This window comes from Pagrus pagrus (genome assembly GCF_965226575.1).
Source record: "Pagrus pagrus genome assembly, chromosome: 18".
In the NCBI taxonomy this organism is placed as follows: domain Eukaryota; kingdom Metazoa; phylum Chordata; class Actinopteri; order Spariformes; family Sparidae; genus Pagrus; species Pagrus pagrus.
In genome coordinates this window covers 4,494,913-4,517,246 of record NC_140202.1, presented here as the reverse complement: position 1 = coordinate 4,517,246, position 22,334 = coordinate 4,494,913, and the positions used below count along the sequence as shown (strand labels likewise).

General features: G+C 41.5%; 1 protein-coding gene across 1 annotated transcript; it reads left to right on the top strand.

The window, feature by feature from the left end:
* Positions 1-4,123: 4,123 nt before the first annotated feature.
* On the top strand, positions 4,124-14,761 carry lrit3b (leucine-rich repeat, immunoglobulin-like and transmembrane domains 3b; the record flags this gene model as incomplete). The annotated part of the gene is made up of 5 exons (XM_084380657.1): positions 4,124-4,542; positions 4,688-4,773; positions 11,497-11,790; positions 13,397-13,456; positions 14,173-14,761. 5 exons carry the CDS (start codon positions 4,124-4,126, stop codon positions 14,640-14,642), a joined length of 1,329 nt encoding a protein of 442 aa, XP_084236783.1. The 3' UTR covers positions 14,643-14,761.
* Positions 14,762-22,334: the final 7,573 nt, after the last annotated feature.

Below are 22,334 nucleotides of genomic sequence, written 5' to 3'. Positions count from 1 at the left end.
CATGCTGTCATGTCTCACTCTGTGTTATAGTTTATGTTTTCCACTGTCTTTCACTGTTTTATTTTGTATTATTTACCTTTCCTCTCATTTCAGATCCCCTGACACACTGCCACACAGAGCAGTGAGAGTCTGGCACCTGCCATAAACTTATTGTTATTGTTATTCAGTGTGACTTTTTAATGTAATCGTCTTAATGAATCAGCTCAACATATTTACTCTTAAACCATCTCCAGGTTGGTCAGTTGTGGGCGGAGCATGACTGTGGCGGCAGTTGTTGGACCCTTGGGGAAGACTCCATGATAATGGTCGGTTCTGCAGAAAATCAAAACGATGGGAGTACTACTGCCCACGAGAGGAAACGATGGAAAAGTAGTCCATTAACAATATATATTGATTTTGTTTAACATGGTCCCATTATGAATCATTGTGGGTAATTTAGACATTCATGTATTATATGCAACTTCCAGTTATACAAATAAAGCTTGCTCACAAACAGTTCACATATTACAACATTGTGTATTGATACTAACATCTAACATTCGTGGTTTGGTTATGTTAGCTTTAGGGAAAGATCAAACTTTGGGTTTAAATAACTACGTTCAGTCTTGTAACTTAACCCTCCTGTTGTCTTAACATTCTGTATACGCTCCTTGTCCTCCGGGTCAGAAATGACCCACCCTCACTAAAGATCTAAAATAAAGCAATTTCATTTCATTTTAAATGCCAAATCTATTTTGCATGAAGAAACAACCTGTCATTCATCAGTGTGAATATCAGAGTTTTCAGAAAGACTGCATTCATTCAGTGGACACCATCGTTTTTATTTCAACACAGCTGTCATATATGTTTTCTTTACTAAAGTAGATTTTTATTATTATTATTATTGTTATTATTATTATTATTATTATTTCTTAAGGTACTGCAAAGGTGGTAAACAATATTTTTGTATCAAGAGATAGTACTTGTATAGCCCAAGAAAGTATCACAAATGAGCAGAAAGTAGTTTTGAATGCAATTTACTGAAGGCACTTCCAATAATAGTCAAATGTGAACAACATAAACCAACAAGGCAATCTGAGAGGGCAACCACGACCACTACAGGAGGACAAGCAGCCGCTTCACCCACTTGTCCCAGACCTCTTATGGCAGCTAGTTTGTCTGTCACACGTCTTGCCGGTCTTGACTCACGGTTATCAAACCGTATCATTCTTGAGAAAGTGTGAAAGACTTTCAGTGGCATTGCGGCAGCTTCCACTCTGCATCCCAGAGACTAGATGCGGTCTCACCTCGTGACCTGTAAACTCCTGCTAAGATTAGCAACCCTATGTAGGCATGCAGGTCTGACTCATCCATGCTTTTCCAGTTGTCTCCATATTTTTTAAAACCCTCTAAATTTGTCATCTCCAGGAAGATTTTTTCGATAGCTGGTGTGATGAACAGGTGAAATGTTGAGGCGATGTCCTCAACATGGGAAACAGCATATCTTGTGGGACCTGGAGTCATCTTTATGACATGTGCTGCCATCCTGCCCTGGTTGTCATATGCTGATGAGGACCATGTTATCTTTCTTCATCTGAAGATGATGCATCATGCTCTGGGTTGTATTCCTCCCCATCTTCTTCTTCAGATACCTCCTCATCTTCCAAATCTGCTGCTCCTTGCTGGAGATGTGAATGGGTTTATGAGCTGGCCTGAGTGTGAACTGTTTGACTTACTTTTGAACAGTGACCTCACTGATTTATGGGGAAGTGTTTGTGCATAGTAGCACTCTGTGCTCCCTGGATGCTTGTGGTCTGGCCAGCTGGATATTGATTTGTGAAATCACTCTTTCTCAGTGTATCTCTGAGTGCGCTATAAACTGTGACTGTCTCTAAGACTCAAGGTCAGTCTCACCCAGAGCGCCCTGGTGTAGGGCTGGCCTTTCAGCTGAAATTGGTTGACTCTGTTTACTCTTCACTTTTATTATGGCACTTCATTAAAATTTCACAAAGACAACCTTTTGTGATTCATCTTTTATTAGTTCACTTCTAAATAAGAATTTCCACCACAGTCTTGTCTGTATCTCCCTCACAGTTAACATTGTGTTATTGTCAGATGGTTTTAATCAGATACGTGGAAGTGTCTGTCATGATTTGAAGTGAAAATGCTGTGAACTCATGGAACTTTAAAAATCATGGTCAGCCTGGTCGTATTCTGGAGGACAAAGCTGTGTATGCAGCCCCTGAACAGGGCAGCTGCTATTGTTTGATCACTCCTGGTGACTGATCTGAGACATATCATATGGCATTCATGCCCTATCAGAAATACTGAAACACTATTTTTCACTTTTCTGTTAAGCCTTCAGATAATTAGTTACAGGATAAAACAATTCAGAGCAGTTTTCAGATGATACATCTAACTAAATACACTGATGCCTTAAGATGTTGTGTGATGTATAATGCTCAATATGAAATCCTCCACAGCGTGGATGGTGTGGTAAGTTCATCGTCAAGGTCCAAAAAGGATTGGGCCGCATGGCCCTGATGTTGTGATTTGTTATTCTGACAGTGAGGCGTGGGATTACATGCCGCTTGTAAGCAGTGTAATCCCAGCTAATCTGGGATTCAGTTTCACTCTGCTCTGTAGACAAAACCTCAGACTGGAGAGGACTGGGAATATGGAGAAACAAATGGCCTTTTTGAGAACAGGGTTTGTCTGTTGAAGGATGTTTCTGCTGCTGCTCGTTCAAGTCTTGCAGTCCGGTCTGTTGGCGGTCCGCTCCTGTCCAGCTTCATGTGCCTGCTCGTATGGGAACAGTGGAATAGCAGAGCTCAGGTTGAGTGAGGCCACTTCATTCTCAACTGTGTGTGATTTGTTTCTACGTGAGCATAACTCGTTACAGCTAGTTATAATTCGAGAATTAGCAAATTATTGAGGCATTGGAACCAGTACAGTAAATATGGTGATGTCATCATTCGCAAATTTGCTTATAACTAAATCATTTGTCACTAGATGCTATGTCATATTGCAATATTGCTATATATTGTCTGCTCCGTACACACCGGTTTACAGTATTCACATTATAGTGCATCACATCCACAGGGACAGACTGTAGTAACCAAACTGAATACAGGCTGACATCAGTCATTCTAACAGTGACACATGTGTTGAGACAGTGTTATTATACAACTTCATATACTGTTGAGTTTGAATGAAAGATCATGCCGAATGATGACTGTACATTGACATGCTGATCACAGTGGTGACACCAGAAATATTGTAATGTCATCTTTTCAGTGATTGTAATAAATTAATAATTATTTAAGTTAAGAAACACAGAAAGTGACTTTTAAAAATGTAAAGTATAAGCAGTTATGGTTAATGAATGAACGCATGAATAATTGTAATTGTCTTTTAAGGAATATTTTCTTCAGCCAAGGAAGCATGTAATCAATCTATTCATTGTATTTATTGTTTACATTTAAATATTTATTTTGCCTTTTAAAAAATACGTCTTAATTGTCATACAAAATGCATATCATTTGAGCGGCCTGGGCTCTAGAGGAGCACAAGACCATTTGTTGCATGTCATCCCCCGCCTTTCCTGTCTCTCTCCAGCTATCACTATCACAAACAAAGCATAAATGCCAAAGGAAAAAAAATAGAATCACAAGAATAATTGAATGTTTGCAGTTCTCATTTGATTTATTTGATTGAAACACTGTTCTTATCAGTGTACCCCCTAAAAGTGTTACCCACAGAGCAGCAGCTCTTACGACTACTCTGTGGCATTCAATAAAATAGAAGAGCAAGAGCAGAGTAGGTGGAAAACATTCGGTTTTAAGAAAACAGAGGCATGCATTTTGGTAAGATAACTAAAAATGTGGCAGATTTGTGTTTGTTTACCATGAATACTCCTCATGGTATTAAATTAATGTATTATTAGCCAATACTGAAAACATTAAACATTAAATAAAATACATATATATATATTGTGGCACATTCAAGCTTCCATACAATCTTTTTTATCAGGCAAACAGAATTGTGTTGTGTATTGGTATTTTAGTGTCATCTTTCAGAATAGAAAGCTAGAACACAATCAATTTCAGTGAATGACTACACTCAGAATATGTTAACATATAACATGTTTATGTCTATTCATCCAAACTTCAGGCCTTACAGGTTTGTGATGGTCCAGTGCAGTGACCCTGGAATCTCAGCTGTTCCCATTAATGTCCCAGCTGACACAGTCAAGCTGCGTCTAGAGAAGACCTTGATCTCCAGGGTACCCCGTGCAGCCTTCTACAACCTGGCAGAGCTGCGGTTCTTGTGGCTGACCTACAATTCCATCACATCCATCCATCCCAGCAGCTTTGTCAACCTGAAGACCCTACGAGAGTTGCGTCTGGATGGAAACTTCCTGACATCCTTCCCCTGGGAGGGGCTCAGGGACATGCCCCGCCTCCAGACTCTGGGTCTCCACAACAACCGTCTGTCCATCCTCCCTGCCCACGCCTCTCTGTTTCTCCCCAACATCACCTACCTCGACCTGTCCAGCAACAGGTGTGTCCAGATATCACACAATCATTTTGCTTACTGATGTACGTAGACAGAGATATGATACGCTACAGAGCTGTGGTATTTCTAGAGATATGTTTTTAAGTAGCAGTAACTCCTCTCCTCCTCCTCTCCTCTCCTCTCCTCTCAGGCTGACTATATTACCCGCTGAGCTGCTTGACCTTTGGTTTCCTCTCCCAGGACAACAGGACGGACCAGTTCAAAGAAGAATTTTGGGTACAGTATGCTTTGGAGCAATAAAGACACATTATATTCTATTGCTGTCTGAAGCAGCTACAGTTGGTTTAGATCAGCAAAGACAGGGATGCAATGTGTCAATATCTGTCAGACAAATAAAGCTTTAGTCAAGTAAGGCCAAGTGGACATCCGTGTTAAAGAGTTATAGAGTTGATGGGTTGGGCTGCCAACCAACCCAAAGAATCAGTATTTGACAAACTGGGAATAAGACTCAACAATCAACACTGGTTAGGGTTCCCAACTCTGGATCATTTGTCAGGGATGGGGATGCTGAAAGAAATTTAGTCTATATAATGACATCATACTCATTCATGGTGTTTGTATTAATTTATATGGTCAGGATATTTTATATCTAAAAGTTACTAACATTTACACTAATTTCAGAATGTTTTACACTACAACTACAACCGATAGAAAATTTGAAGCATGAAAACTGCAAGGAGATAATGAGGATGTGTGACAGTGTGTGCATGTGAGCGAGAGCCCATCGACTTTCATTATAGTTTAGCCTAATGCAGGGGAGTGTGATCCTCAGATACATGAGAGAAGCGTAAATGGGGGTCTACAGTGTCAAACCTAGACGCGTAGAGCCACTGACCAGGCTGCTGTATTTGAAGATAGTCATACAGCAGCCTGGTCAGTGGCTCTACGCGTCTAGGTTTGACACTGTAGTTACCCCTGTAGTGTCACCTGTTGAAGCACCCCTCTGGTGCAGTAGTATCAAGTTGTTGGATGGGTCATACAGTGGGCTTTCCGTCTGATCTCCAGGGTTTGTATCTTATTTGTGACCACGAGTCAAGAGTGATTTGTTTTTGAGTCACGTTCCATTAGTAAGTTAAAGGATAACTACCGTTTTTTACAACCTGGACCTTATTTCTAGCAAAATATATGGTCATTTACTCACCCAGATAACTTTGGTGTCATTTGGAGTCATTCGGACGAAATTAGATCCAGCGTAGCGCCGATATATCCATATAATGCAAGTGACGGGGCATCGACACACAGCCTCTATATAACGCATTATCTGCCACGAAACTAGTTCATTTTACTAATATTTTGTCATGATACGCTAGCGCTATTCCCCTCTGAGTCCGGGCTCGTCCGTTATCAACATCCGGGGTCAAACTAGCAGTAGCAGCTACAGGTAAACAAGCCGGGCTGTCGTGGGTGCGCGCGCAGCTCAGAGACGACATCCTCCAGGTCAGAGGTAGTAGGTCAACCTACAGACCCCGGATGTTGACAATAGATGAGCCCGGACTTAGAGGGGAATAGCACTAGCGTATCATAACAAAATATTGGTGAAATGAACTAGTTTTGTGGCAGATAATGCTCATAAAGGCTGCGCTTCGGTGACCCGTCACTCGCATTATTTGGATATATCGGCACTCCACTGGATCTAATTTCGTCCGAACAACTTCAAATGACACCAAAGTTATCTGGGTGAGTAAATGACCATATATTTTGCTAGAAATAAGGTCCAGGTTGTAAAAAACGGTAGTTATCCTTTAATGTACCTAAATGATGTAACTTACGTTACCATAGTTATTTTAACCCAAATATGATCTTTTCCTAAACACAACCAAGTACATTAGGTGCCACACCTAACCAAAATGTGACAGTTTCACAAGGTTAATAATAGTAAAAAAAAAGTCATGATATGTCATAATATGTGAAGTGTTTGTCAGCAAGCTTTATTTTGAAAGTCTAATCAACGTTGCACATCACGTGTTAATGCTAACTTAATCACAAAGTCCAAAACTGGCACCAGAGGGGTAGGTAGAGAGTCAAAGGTCAAAGCTTTAGGCCACTGATCAAGCTGCTGTATTTGATAACTTGGGAGTGAGAACTTGTTGGTCAGTCTGTTTGTCACTGATCAATGGGCTGGATGAAATGGGCTTAAGCAGTGACACATGAAAGGAGGGGTGCACCTTGAGTGCTGGAGGGCGTTTGAGTCAGGCCACCGCAGGATTAATCATTTTGACGGTCTCAAATGGGCCAATATACCTGGGTTCCAACTTACGGGAATCTGTTTGGATGGGAGGATCCTTGGATGAGAGCCATACTTTTTGACCAGGGGTGTAGGTAGGGGCTGCTGTGCAGTGTCTTTCCGCAAGGCATTGGTTCCGTGCAGCTGAACGGAGGAGGGCAGAGCGGGTACCCTGCCAAACCTGGCCACACCTCTGCAGGTGGTCCTGGACGGACGGAACCGCCGCACCAGCTTCCTGCTCGGGAAACAAGGGAGGTTGGAAGCTGTTGGCTGCCATGAATGGCAACATACCTGTGGCAGAACTGACCAGGGAGTTGTGTGCGTATTCAACCCAGGGAAGATGAGGGGACCAGGAGACGGGATGTCTGGCGGAAACACAGTGCAGACTCCAAGTCCTGGTTTGCCCGCTCCATCTGTCCGTTGGACTGCGGGTGATAGCCCAAGGAGAGACTGAACGACGCATCGATTGCTTGGTAAAAAGTCCTCCAGACCTGGGAAATAAACTGTGGTCCCCTGTCCTACACAATGTCCATAGGGATCCCGTGGAGCTTGAAGACATGGAGGACTAGCAGGTTAGCGGTCTCTAAAGCAGATGGGAGTTTAGGCAGAGGAACAAAATCTACAGCTTTCGAGAACCTGTAGAGTATACCTGTGTTACCTTCAGAGGGCGGCAGACCCGTAACAAATTCCACAGCGATGTGGGACTAGGGTCGGTGGGGCACAGGCAGTGGTCGTAGCCGGGCCGGCCGGCAGGAGCACGATGGAAGGCTTTGCTGCGGGCACAGACGGAGCAGACAGAGACGAACTCCTTGGTGTCAGCGTATAATCCAGGCCACCAAAAAACGTTGATGGATGGGGGATAGGTTCTTTGAAAACCTGGGTGACATGCCAATTTAGATGAGTGCCCCCATTGGAGCACTTGGGACCTGGTAGAGTCCGGGACAAACATACGGCTGGGTGGACAGTCACTCGGGGGAGGTTGAGTGTGCTGCGCCGTCAGGATGGAGCGCTCCACGTCCCACATGGCTGCAGCCACCACACACTTGGGGGGTACAATGAGTTTGTTGGCAATTTAGTCATCGGAGAGGGAGAACTGGTGTTCCTGGAGCCGGGGCGGTAGGTGAGGGTATAATGAAAATGACCCAGGAACGACGCCCAACAAGCCTGGCGAGAGTTCAACCGCTTGGCAGAGTGAAGATAGGTGAGATTCCTGTAGTCGGTCCGCAGGAGGAAAGGGTTAGCTGCTCCTTCAAGCCAGTGTCTCCATTCCTGGAGGACGATGGCTAACAGCTCCTGATTACCCACATCATAATTTCTCTTGGCTGGAAAAGAAAAGAAGAAAAGAAAACGCAGGGATGAAGCTTCTCGTATGCAGGGGATCGCTGAGACAACACTGCTCCAACTCTGGTGTCTGAGGCATTCACCATCAGGGAGGTGGGCAACGGAGCTGCTGGGGCAGTAAAAGTGGAAGACTGCATGTATGAAATACGCTTTGCTTGGGCAATAGCTATGGAGACATAGCTGTCGATCAGCTGATCCCTTTCACTGATTTCTGACTCCAGGCGGTGGAAATCATCACGAAACTGTGGGTAAGCAAATGTACAGTCCACACACACAGCAATCGTAGCTCGTTTCAAAAGAGAACAGAAATTAAGTTCAAAGTGTCTTCCACTCGTCCTTCTCGCGGATGTGCACCAGACGGTAAGCATTATGTAGGTCCAGCTTCGAAAAGATGGTTGCTTGACCCACTCTCTGCCGCTAAGATTCTGAAATCTATCACAAAGTTAGCTACAGAGTCTGTCCCTTGCTTCAGAGAAAGCAGCCGTTTAGATACCTCCTTCCCCTACACAGGTACATCGAATATTTTTAGCAGTTCAGCTGAGAACAGGGCATATGACTGACAAAAGGGTGCCTGTGATTTAGAGGCAGCTACTGCCCACTGAGAAGCCCTATCACACAATAAGCTTTTAACAAAAGCAATTTTAGCTCAGTCAGTGGAGTAAGTGCAGGGCTGCTGGTCAAAAACTAATGGACACTGGTGTAAAAATTGCTCACAACAACCTAACTTACTGGAAAACCTAGCTGGAATGGGGATGAATGGCTCACATGTGGAAGAGGGAATAGCCATAGGTGCAGGTGAGGCTACAGCAGGTGGAGGTGAGGGGTTCGTTTCAGCAGCGACGTAGGATAGTGCACACCTGGTCTGCTCGTGGTGTCCAACCATGACTCCTTGAGAGGTGATGCCATGGTGCATGTGTATGGTCTCCGCTGGGTCCATTTGGCCGGTTACATGCTGCTATTCCGACATGCCGCTATTTAGACAGTGACCTCTAATTGTCGGAATAACGGCATTAAAGTTATTTTTCAAGCGTCCCACTATTTCGACATTGTTTTTTGTCATTGTCGGAGACATGTCGGAATAGCGGCATGTCTAAATAGAAGGATGTCGGAATAGCGGGATGTCGGAATAGCGGACGTCTGTTACGGTGGGGTTTTTCTTAGGACCGAAATGCAGAGATCGGAGGCAGGAAGTTAGGGAGTAAAGGATTTTATTTTGCAACAGAGTTCTCTTTGAGGGAAATTTGGATGAGAAGACCAGGCTGGCAAGCAGGCATGCTGGCAGGCAGGGTTGGCTGGAGGCAGCGTGGAGGAACTGAGGTGAGCGGGTGGAGCAGGAAGCAGAACGAAAAGGCACTGGAGGTTCATACGGGATGGCACCGTGGTAGTGGAGAGACCAGGGTAGTACAACCAAAGGATGATGAGCTGATGAGAGACGGGTGCGCCTCTCTGTTGCTGCAGACACCGCCGCCACGGCCACACACACACACACAGGGAAAGGAGCAGGTGAGGGAGAAGGGAGGGGGAAAATGCAGATAGGGGAGAAAACACAAAACAACAGAAAATAGCCTGACTGCCACAGCACCGTGACATACACTTCACTAAACCAAACATTTATTCTCTCTCCTAGGAGTTGGTAGATGATGCTTACAATGATTACAAATTATTTAATGAATAATCTTCCAAACTTCCAAATTTAGAGGAACCTCTTGTTACAACCAAATCCTTATCTTTTTTTAGGCTCAACTTGGTAGTGAGTGTCTATAAAGCTAACATTTCAATGCCCCACATGGACAGTGAGCAGACATCACTGTTATCAGTTTCAGTTATATAATGTCTTTGGTAGAGACTAATTTAAAGCTTCAGTCTGGAGTTTTGAGAAAAGAGTGGACTTAGCCAGAATATTTGAATGATACAGCTCCCGGGTCCCTCCTTCTTCCTCTCTGCTGCGCTGCAGCCCTGCCTTCACAGAGGAGACTGCTGTGCACAAGCACGCTTGTAACGACGGTAACAAAGGACGCGAGATAACCAAGATGGCGCATTCAACAAACAAAACAAAACAAACACTCTTGCAAATAAGTACAACAGTGATTATGAATTATTTTACGGAGTGAGCAAAAGCACACAGAAACCAGAGAGAAAACCCGCTAACGAAAACTAATGTTGTTCATGTTAAAATAGCTTGCACATCGGGTTGGATGCTCATTGCTTTGTTAGGGCATTGGCCACAAAATATGCCCTGATTGTTCTATTTCTGATCAATACAGCTAAATTACAATGATGAGTGCCTCAGGCAAGTCAATGTAGATATCCAGAGCAACAAACACTATTCCTCACATCGCGGTAGACAGAGTTACCAGGTAATCATTCAGGTAATCATCATCACCTTGCTGTCTTTCTGGAGCATGAGAAACGTTATTTCTCTAAACTAATTCAACCACTTCAGAGCGTACTGAACACAAACTAACGTTATAACTGCCCGGTCACTTGAAAGACACTTTTGCTAACCAGTAGCCATACAGACAAAGCTAAACACCGGAGTTAGCACACAAGCTAACAAGCTAGATTTAGTAACAAGCTACGTAGCTTGACTGCAACATTGGCGATGTGCACTATTGTGAGTATTACTGTAACCACTGCCACCATAGCCTTGTGGTTAAAACATAGAATGAAACTTAAATCAAGCAATGGTACTAACTTGTCCAGCAGAAAAGTGGCTAACTCTGTGTCGCTCTTCAGTCTTTGCAAATCCTGCAGCTCCATCCACCTCTGAAAAGGTGCTCCGATATTGATCCTACTTTTATTTCGGGCGCGGTCCCCTTCTTTCCTTTTACAACGTTTTTGTTCGTCAGCCTTCTTATTTTTTCCCATTTAGGGATAGGCATTTTTCCGCGCTGTTTTCTCTCCGCCATTGTTCTCTGCCTTTGAACTTGCGGTATCAGACCAGGTAAGAGCAGGCACTGCGCCTGCGCGGGGGAGAGGGGCTACCAGCAGCGTATGCACGAGAGTGATTGACACCTGGCTGACACTCTCCTTGGCTCTGATTGGTTGTATTCAGCCGGGAGCGGTAGATTCTTGCAAATCAAATTACAGCCACTGGGTGGGCCCACAGACAATGGATTTTTACACAGCTGACCTGTATCATATTCTACTGTCAGATCATAATGACAATTTTAGCAAATATAGCCAAAAAAAAGTTACAGATTATAGCTTTAAAGGAAAAGCACTACTGAACAGCAATGATAATGGTTATGAATTAAATCACTGTAAAATGTAAAACCTGCCATTACAACCACCTGATTGTCTTCAGGGAAGTTTCATGACACATGTCAACCAGGAGGATGATGTAAACAAGCCAAACTGTCCTGAATACCCAGGTCTCCATGACAACCCCTGGTTGTGTGACTGCCAGATCTCCATGGTGATGTCCTTGTCCATGTCTCTGGGGAGTCCTGTAGTGCTCATGGACCAGCTGCTGATATGCAGCAGGACTCTGGGGCAGTCCGGGATACTGCTGACCCAGGCTGAGCTGTCCCGCTGTATGAGGCCTTCAGTCCAGCCTGCAGCCACCAGAGTCATCTCTCCATTGGGCAGCAACGTAATCCTTCGCTGTGATGCCACTGGCTACCCTACACCAACCCTGACCTGGATCAAAACCTCAGCCTACGCAGGTAAGCAATCCAGGGTCACTCTCTGTTGACAAAGTCATATTAACATCTGAACATCAGTTGAGTTATGTTACAAATGGGCCTTATCCATCAGAATCACATCACATCCGGGACATTCCACGTTCACCACCCTCCCCTTAGGCACACTCAGAACCACTCACACGGTCAAACAGACTCAGAAACAGCTTCTTCTCCAAAGCTGTGGACAAACTTTTGAAACAATTTACCATTTATTATGTTTATTAGGTATGTATTTATTCTGTTTATTGGGTATTTATTTATTGTTTATTAGGTATGTATTCTGTTTATTGGGTATGTATTTATTCTGTTTATTGGGTATTTATTTATTCTGTTTATTGGGTATTTATTTATTCTGTTTATTAGGTATGTATTCTGTTTATTGGGTATGTATTTATTCTGTTTATTGGGTATTTATTTATTTTGTTTATTGGGTATTTATTTTTTCTGTTTATTAGGTATGTATTTATTCTGTTTATTAGGTATGTATTTATTATATTTATTGGGTATTTATTTATTATGTTTATTAGGTATTTATTTATTATGTTTATTGGGTATTTATTATGTTCATTAGGTATGTGTTTATTATGTTTATTAGGCATGTATTTATTCTGTTTATTAGGTATTTATTCTGTTTATTGGGTATTTATTTATTTATTCTGTTTATTAGGTATGTATTTATTATGTTTATTAGGTATTTATTTATTATGTTTATTAGGTATGTATTTATTATGTTTATAAGGTATTTATTTATTAAGTTTATTAGGTATTTATTATGTTTATTAGGCATGTATTTATTATGTTTATTAGGTATTTATTCTGTTTATTGGGTATTTATTTATTTATTATGTTTATTAGGTATTTATTTATTCATTCTGTTTATTAGGTATGTATTTATTATGTTTATTAGGTATGTATTTATTATGTTTATTAGGTATTTATTTTGTTTATTGGGTATTTATTTATTTATTCTGTTTATTAGGTATGTATTTATTCTGTTTATTAGGTATGTATTTATTATGTTTATTAGGTATTTATTTATTAAGTTTATTAGGTATTTATTATGTTTATTAGGCATGTATTCATTATGTTTATTAGGTATTTATTGTGTTTATTAGGTATGTATTTCTATGTTTATTAGGTATTCATTATGTTTATTAGGTATGTATTTATTATGTTTATTAGGTATGTATTTATTCTGTTTATTAGGTCTTTATTTGTTCTGTTTATTAGATATTTATTTATTATGTTTATTAGGTATTTACTTATTATGTTTATTAGGTATTTATTATGTTTATTAGGTATTTATTTATTATGCTTATAATGTGTTTATTCATTCACTGCACAACAACTTTTTATTTTGGCCTGTCTACTGTCTAGAAGCTATTTCTCCACTTATTCATTGTGGCATAACTATTTCTATAAGTACATAGCTATGGATATATTTTTATTTTTTTATATTGACCAGATTTTATAATGTGCGATTTTATAATGCTGCCGAATGTGACTGCTGCAAACACATTGTCATTGTATTCTTTTATACAATGACAAAGTTTTTAAAGTGCCTATGCTTATTTGGTTCTCTTTACAGATTGTTGCCAAGATAACATCCTTGAGAACTCTGACCAGCTACCCAGGAATCTGGAGAGTTGTAAGTGATGCTGTCTTGTCTTTCTTGTAGATAAACACAAATGTCTCAGCACTGGCCCCATATTATTACACAGTAGGATATCTGCAATATAGTTGAGCTGCTTTGAATGATAAACATGGTAGTGCCTGTTATGAAATGGCAAAACTTAAAATATGTTTCATAGTCTTGGTCAATTTCCTAATTTGGCTTAACCTTAAATTGAGAATACTCTCTCTCTCTCTCTCTCTCTCTCTCTCTCTCTCTATATATATATATATATATATATATATATATACATAAATAAATAATAAATCTTATACTGTTGGAAAGCCTGTTTATTTCCCTTTTAAATGGTGCCACATTTGTAAGGAACATGCATTTGTGGGATGAGCAGCAGAGCTCAGTATGTGGGTTGCGCCCATGAAAAATTTGCCAAATCTTCTCTGCCAAACAGCTTAATCTGCTATTGACTCTTGTTTGGTGTTGTTTGGTGGATTGGATGATTGAAGTCTGAAGAAACAAGACATATTGGCAATTTAACAAGTTATTAATTTAACAAACAGGAGCCTCAGTCGCATGTTGAAGAACCATACACCAGCCTGCTCACACACTACGTAAAACTGCAATACCTGTTAGAAATCCATCACACTTTTCTCTTTAATGGAAAGTACACTGAAACCATTTTAAAAATACCACCCAATCAATCCTGTGTTTTTTCTTTTTTTTTAATGTTTCAGTTATGCAGGAATCTCCTCGAGTTGGGGTTCGCTGGTCAATAATCACCCTGAATGGGTTATCATACAAGGATGCCGGTGAATATCGCTGCCAGGCACGGAACATGGCAGGAATTTCTGAAGCCCCAATTAAACTGAAGGTGGTGGGAGTCACAAGACTATCTCGTCTTCCAAAGAGGAAGTCCCAAAAGACTTCAACCAAATCATCATCAAAATACAGGAAGCCAAACCAGACTACAACTACTACAAACACCGCCTCTATGAAGGAGAATCAGAGACTCCAAAACATCACACCACCTTCCTTTAACAAAACCCAGAATTCCTCTAATGTTGTGTCGAAATTATTCCCCGTAGACAAAAGGCGCAAAATTAACTCATCAGATACAAAGAAAAAGACCCAGACACCCATCAAGTCTACACCTGAGCCCCCAGAAAACTCTACAACTGCTTTACTGTCAGAAACATTTGTATGAGGTACACTGAAGACAGTCAGGATCTGTTTCTTACTTCAACAATGGGAAGGAGGTATAAAACTTAATTTATGAGTTATCCCCTCAATTTAACTTGCTTGTCAGAAATAAAATGTGTGAAACAGAAACTTGGGTGTAGTGTCTGTCATGTGAAGTAAACTAGTTTTCTAAAAGGATGTTTTGAAACCTAGAGTTCAGGTTTACAGCAGAGGTCTCAAAAGACCGGTCTCAGTATAAGGCCACCACATGTTTACAACTTGATCAATCTTTCATTTGGATTATTCCCCATTTATTTTAGAGTTGTCATTGTAGCATGGTAGTCTGAATTTTATTCCCTCCACAGAGTCAACTTTCCTATACCTTCCAGTATCCAAACCCTCCAGTAAAGTAAAGAAAAGGACTGCAGGACTCACAGAGATTGACCAAACAATGTTAGTGAGCCCAGTCCTGAAGCCTGTCACAGGGTCAGTACTCCTGTAGTGTGGTCCTTGGACAGCCACAAATGGACTCTGATTGGTTGAATGCAGAGAACAATTTTCTCTATGGGATCAATAAAGACTATTATCTATATACACTGTATGTAGATATAGATGTATTCATATAGCCCAAAGTCACATCACATTACCTCAGTGGGCTTTACAATCTGTACAGTGAACGACACCCTCTGACCTCAGACCCTCGATTCAAGTGAGGAAAAACTTGCCATATTGGAAAAAAACCCAACATTTTACCAGGGAGAAAACAAGATAGAAGAAACATCAGGAAAAGCCATGGAGGACATATTTATTTTCTGTGTAACCTCACCTTTATTATAGCAGATGCTGTGCATAATTACTGTCTATGAAGGTGTGGTAGGCCACAAGTTACACTGTCCATCAGGTTATCCTCAGTGAATGATATCATTAGCTCACGTACGGAAGGCATGAGATGTGTTTGGTAGCCAAGTAGGTCAAACTTTCACACATGGAGGCACGTGTAGGAAACATTATTTATTTGTTTGACAGGAACTGTGTGTGGGATTTAGGAGGTCTACTGGCAGAAAGGGAATGTAATAATCATAATTGTTGTCATGAGTGTGTAATTACTTGGAAATAGTAACTGTTCTGTTTTCTGTATGTAGCCTTTCTTTATCTACAGAGGGAGTGATCCTCTTCAACTGAGTTTACCATGTTGCACTCCATGGGAGGATTTTACTTGCTGCTCATAGGGCAGATTCCCCTCCATCACAAAATCTGCCTGTTGTCTACATGCCAAAGACTTCCTGGCAAGACTCAATTATGGTCTCATCTGCTGTAAAATATCACATATCATTTTAATTCATGTATCATTTTCTTTACTTCATTGGCTTGTGTCTCCTGTTTGAAATGGATGAGAACCTACCAGAGAACCACCAGACACCAAAAGGTCTCTTTCATGAAGCTGTACTCATGAGCCAGGCCTGCTGTCCACATGTATTTTCTCACTATGGTGTGAAAGTTAAAGCCTTGGGTCACATGTTTCACAAGGATGCAGAGACAAATAGTTGTTCTCCAGGTACAGACTCAAGGGCACAAGACATACAGAGTGGAACAGTAAGTACAACAGAGAGAGGTCAAGATTCATGTCTCAGACGTGAAATGTATATAACTTGAATTAAAAAAAACAAAACAAAAAAAAACTTGAATTTTCTATTTCTTAGAAGTACATAAGCAGGCCCTGTAGAGGGGTGCAACAAGGCCAATGGCCCTCGGGTGATATGAATGAGGCCTGAGGCTTACCACCATTACTTGAGCCACAAAATGCAACTGTTGGTCAGTCTGTTTCCCATATCCTCACTCTAAATCCTGTGAAGGAGCAAGAGATAGCCTGTCAAAGATGATGCCTAGTATCCATGAGTTTACGTCATGTATATTTGTAACATGACCAGTAGGGGGCACCAATGGATACAATATGTTAACTTACGGTAACACTGCCACTGGGCTTTATAACAGGTGTACTGTACATACAGTGGGGTCAAAAAGTCTGAGACTACTTCTTTACATTTGTTTTGAATGTAATATTATTTTATTATTACAAATGATAATAAAAGCAATTTGCATGAAAAGTTAAATCTTTTTGAGCAAAGAGATGCACCTGAAAATATCAGAATTTATATAGGTCGCCAAGTTTAATAATAATAATTGCAGAATATTATGATGTCACAGTAAAGCTAACCTTTGACCTTTTGGATATAAAATTCACTTCATAGTTTTATCCTATAAGACATTCATGTAAAATGTTCTCAAGTTATCATATAACTGTGGAATGGTACACATTGAATGACCAATAAATTCTAATCAGTCTGTGGTTTTGATTCTCAGCTACTATACTGGATGGATTGCTGTGACATTTGCTACACCTATTTCCAGTATTTTCCTCTCAGGATAAATTGAAACTAGGCCCAAACGGTATTGTAAGTAAAAAGTAACGAGAATGATGAATCAATGAAAGAACTCTCCCTAAGATACCATTGACTTCAGAGTCTTTTTACAGACAAGTTTAACACGGTGTTGCCATGTAAAAGTTTCCTCTACTATGACTGCTAGGACAGAGTAGCAGCGCTGTGTCTCCCTCAGTGCTGCACAGAGAGTGTGACAGAGGAGAGATGCACAGCAGCATGGCTTTACAGAACTACATCTTGTTAGAAACTACATCTTGTTAGAAAATATATCGATATAAAAAGTTGAGACATCGGCCAGCCCTAAGTTCTAGCATCTTGGGGTCTTGTTCACAAGTGAGGTAAAAGGGAATGTGTCGCAGCTCCAGCTGGCTGGGCTCACCCACAGAGACAGAGGGTGTTGAACTCAGACATACAGCTGCAGATCAGGGAACTGCTGCTCCTTTGTGTCAAAACAAGTAAACTGAGCTGGACTGAGCGCCTGATAAGGATGTCCTCTCAGCTCCACGTGAAGGTAAAACACAGATAACACACAGATGACACAAGGAGAGACCCTGTGGCAGACCCAGAACATGCTGCAGTTATATATTTCATCTGATTCAGGAATGAATGGCTCCAACAGAAGGAGCTTGAAGACATTGCTTGAAGTGTTACCTAAAATAGGAGACAGCTAATCAGAATGATGTGTCACAGCTGAGAATGACAGCAGGATTAAGTGGTCACTGGGGGATGCACTTTGACTCATTCAACTTTTGCAGATAGCTCTAAAGTGTTAAATATAGATGGATCCAGAAAACACGAACTGCTGTGAAACATCAACAACACTGAAACATTGGGTGGAAGCAGCAGAGGAAGCAGTGCAGCAGGTACTGGACTGAAAGACAAAAGGTCAGTGACATCTGTATATCATCACACTTTGTCAAGTATCAAAGCTATCTGAGCGTCAACGAACTAATGAATAACCTGTTTTTCCATACTGGAACTGATGATGACATTTACAGTCAAGCTTTATAATTGAAAAGCAAAATTAATAAGTTAGCCTTTGCTGTTGTTTCCTGGAGGGAAGTATCATAAATGAACATAAACTGTTCCTGTAGACATGGTGGCCATCTTCGCAACTTCACTCCACTATACGTTGTGGCTGTTCTGAACATTTATGAAAACCTGTCTGGTTCAAGTTTTTCTTAAAACACACAAAGGGGCCAGATCCAAGGTCCACATATGTTTAATCACAATGTCAGTTTCCTGTTTTTCTTGACTAGTCTAAATGAGAGTTGTTTGTCTCTCTCGCTCACAGAGATGTTTAGTGAAGGTCAATGATGAGGAGCCACAAAATTTATCAGCATCTTATCTCTATGAAACTCGCAAGACAATAAAGATACAATCTGAGGACGAAGGTCAGGGTCAGCCTGGTTGCACAATTCAGTCTGCCAAAACTCCTATGACTCTTAGCTTATGTAGAAACAAAGCAAAATATTTGAAGTCCTTTTAGCACTTCCCAGCTGCTACAATGGTCAAGTGTTGGACAGAACCTGTGTCTCTTTGATCTCACTGCCACAACACAAGGTCAGGTAGTGATGACCAAGTAATAACTAGCTTCACACTAAAGCTGAAAGTCTGCACTGGAGGTACTGTGGTACTTCTAACTGCAGGACCATTCCTCCTCTTGGTCTCAGGACAATGCTGATATATTTGGAACAGCATCAGTTGTTACACCATAATTTGACTGCAGTAAAATCATGATTGCAAATTATGGAGTGATATCTGGAATGTGTGTGGACCTTAAACTCTTAAGCTACTCTGTAGGTACATTCTGAGGGAGAGCAACAAAAAAGGCCAACTATTATTGAGTCCAAGAGGAGGAAGGGTCCTGCAAGTACCACAGAACCTTCAGTAAATGTTCAAGCAGAGGCCATTAAACACCAAATCTGCAAACCTTGAAGATAGTTATGTGGAAAAGATTTTCACCCATGTACATGTGTGTGATCGCTTTTCATGTCCAGTTCAAAACCAGAAGTCAACAATGAGTTATATAACTTCCTAACATATTGAAGTAAGATTACGTATATAACATAACATTAGTTACTTATGTTACGTAGGTGCTAACAGAGCTTACAAAAGTAACGTAGTGATTTTAACCCTAACACATGATGTTCTGCTAAACCGGACCAAGTAGTTTTCTTGCTGAAACCTAACCAAACAGCAACTGTCCGCAAATGTCTGGTATGTGGTTCACTGTCACAATGCAGTGGTCATGTTTTGAGAGCAGTGATATCTGTCTGGGAAACAGTCGACCTATTCTCACTCACCCCCAAGACTCCATCAGGCCTGCCGCGAAGAGAACGCTGGAGCTGATTGCAGCCCTTCTAGACAATGCTTGTGGTTCCACCGGCAACATTCCAGCAGCAGCTCTCTGCCATCCTCCTTGGTCAATACATGCCAGACAGTTGCAGCATCAAGCTGGACAGAGCAAATCGAGCCAGACCAGAAGTCAGGCAGTGGAACAGCATGGTGCATCTAATCAATTTTCAAACTGAAACACCCTGTGCAGACTCGGGATCAATAGTGCAGCAACATGTAGTACCATGTTGCAGAGAAAAGAACAACAAAAGAAGAAAGTAAAACAAGTCTGGATGAGTGCAGAGATATGGTTTTCTATTCTTCAGTGAGAACAGGAGGTAAAACTTTCAGTTTCTGTCTACAGCAGCATGCTAGCTAACATTAGCCTCAGTGGTCAGCTGCTCCAGGGTGTCTCTCTCATGGTCTTAAATCGCAAATATAAAAGAATTGCCATTAGCAAGGCAGCCCAATGAGTCTGTGAACAGTTCAGGAGGCTGAAGACGGGATCGGTAAACCCATCAAATTGACATAAAATCATCAGTACCAATCAAGGACCCCGACCAGATTTATCATGCGATTCTTGGGAGTACTCAAGGAAGCACAGTGTCGAGTGTAATCTTGTTTTCTCGAAAGCTGCAAGCAGCAGTACCAAATACCTACCAATGGTCCACTTTTGATGAGCCTGTTTTGAACAGGCACTGCATTAGTTCCACTAATGGGGAACGTTCAAGCTGATCATCCTCAACATTATTGAGAAAGCGACGTCCATACGGCTTCCCAGAGTTAATGTCACCTCCAACTTGGGCAGCTTGTCGGAGTGGGCGAGAATGACATGTCTGTTGCACATCCAACAAGACCAGATGGGAGGTTATACTTCATGCCAGATGTCCCACATCTGGTGAAGAACTTTAAGCCACTTTAAGAGTGGCTTGGTTCGTAGGCAATGTTGACACTTCCACCAGATTAAGGAGGAGAGCCTCTCCTCCAATGAAGTTTCGACTGAAAGATTTGGTGGATTTTTAAGGTGGAATGGTACTAAATTGCTCCAAATGGATTGTAGCCATGGAGGGTTTATTTTGTCTGTCTTGCTCGTCCCTTGTCTTATGTTGATCAATTCCATTGATTATATAAATACTGTTCATATCATATCACATAATATAACATATTATAGTCTTACATACAGTATCTGCTTTAGGAAATCTGAGAAAGCTGTGTTGCCTTGTTAGTCGTAGCTTTTCACATTTTCTGACTAATTTCAGACATGATTATCTCCACAGGGAGGCTCATACACTTGGATGACCTCCATGAAGTTGGGTGTATTTTTAGGCTGAAGATTTAGGATTGTGTGTTTTGTTACTCAAGGGCAGTCTCGGAAATATAGTTGACTTCTTATCCCTATACACACTTGTACTTTGGGTTAGGGTTTTATCAAGGAACCTAATATTTTCTAACAATTGTCCAGTTGATGATTTGACCAGGAGACTTTCATGTCCATCCAAGTCTTAAGGTACTCTAACTGGCTCTTGCCTAACATTGCTTGCGGGAAATATTTACAGGACTTTTATTACAGGATCATGAAATAACTTCCATTTTGCAACTCTCAGAATTCTGACCTCTGACATTGATTGTAACACAGCATAAATGTTATGATCACCTTCAAATGTCTTGGTTTGGATCAACGTTTGGAACAAACTCACAACCTGCAGGATCATTTTCAGGGCCTGCTGCTATGGAAACGGGAAGAAAAAGCATTTGACATGAGTTCAACATAGTTAATCCTACTACTGTTGCTCAACATAATACAAACATTTTTTAGCTGGTCTACTCCCACTTTCACTCTGTTGCAATCACTGTTATGCAGAAAGAGCAAATGTAACAGCATTTTCAAACAATAGACCTTCTCCCCACTGTATGTACCCGCTGTATGTGCCCACTGTATGTACCCGCTATATGTGCCCGCTGTATGTACCCGCTGTATGTACCCGCTATATGTGCCCGCTGTATGTACCCGCTGTATGTACCCGCTGTATGTACCCGCTGTATGTACCCACTGTATGTACCCGCTATATGTACCTGCTGTATGTGCCCGCTGTATGTACCCGCTGTATGTACCCACTGTATGTACCCATTGTATGTAACCACTGTATGTGCCCGCTGTATGTGCCCGCTGTATGTACCCGCTGTATGTACCCACTGTATGTACCCATTGTATGTAACCACTGTATGTACCCGCTATATGTGCCCGCTGTATGTACCCGCTGTATGTACCCGCTGTATGTACCCACTGTATGTACCCATTGTATGTGCCTGCTGTATGTACCCACTGTATGTACCCACTGTATGTAACCACTGTATGTGCCTGCTGTATGTACCCACTGTATGTTCCCACTGCATATTCCCACTGTCAGCAGGTCAGATTCCACTCACACACACACACAACACACAACACACACACACACACACACACACACACACACGCACACATACACACGCCCACACATAAACACACACACACACTTACACACACACACACACACACACACACACACACGCACACATACACACGCACACACACACGCACACACGCACGCACGCACACACACACACACACACGCACTGTGGTTTACTTATTGCGAACACATAGAACGTCATGTTTTCTTAACATACAATTACACAAATAACAACTTGAAACGTTTTTGAAAGACGACACACACACAGGTTAAACTTTAGCTGTAGATTTACAGGCAGACTGTAGATGTTTAACAGGAGGGGGCGTGTTAACAGCACTGAGGACAGAATAAATCTCCCACTCAGTGTTTGAGATTCTCTTTGGGTCAGATTTCCTTTGCTTCCTCCTCTTTTTTCTCTCCACCCCTCAGCACCTCAGAGGCAAGCTTTGGATCAGCTCACACAATCTAAATACTGTAGGAGAGAAAGCC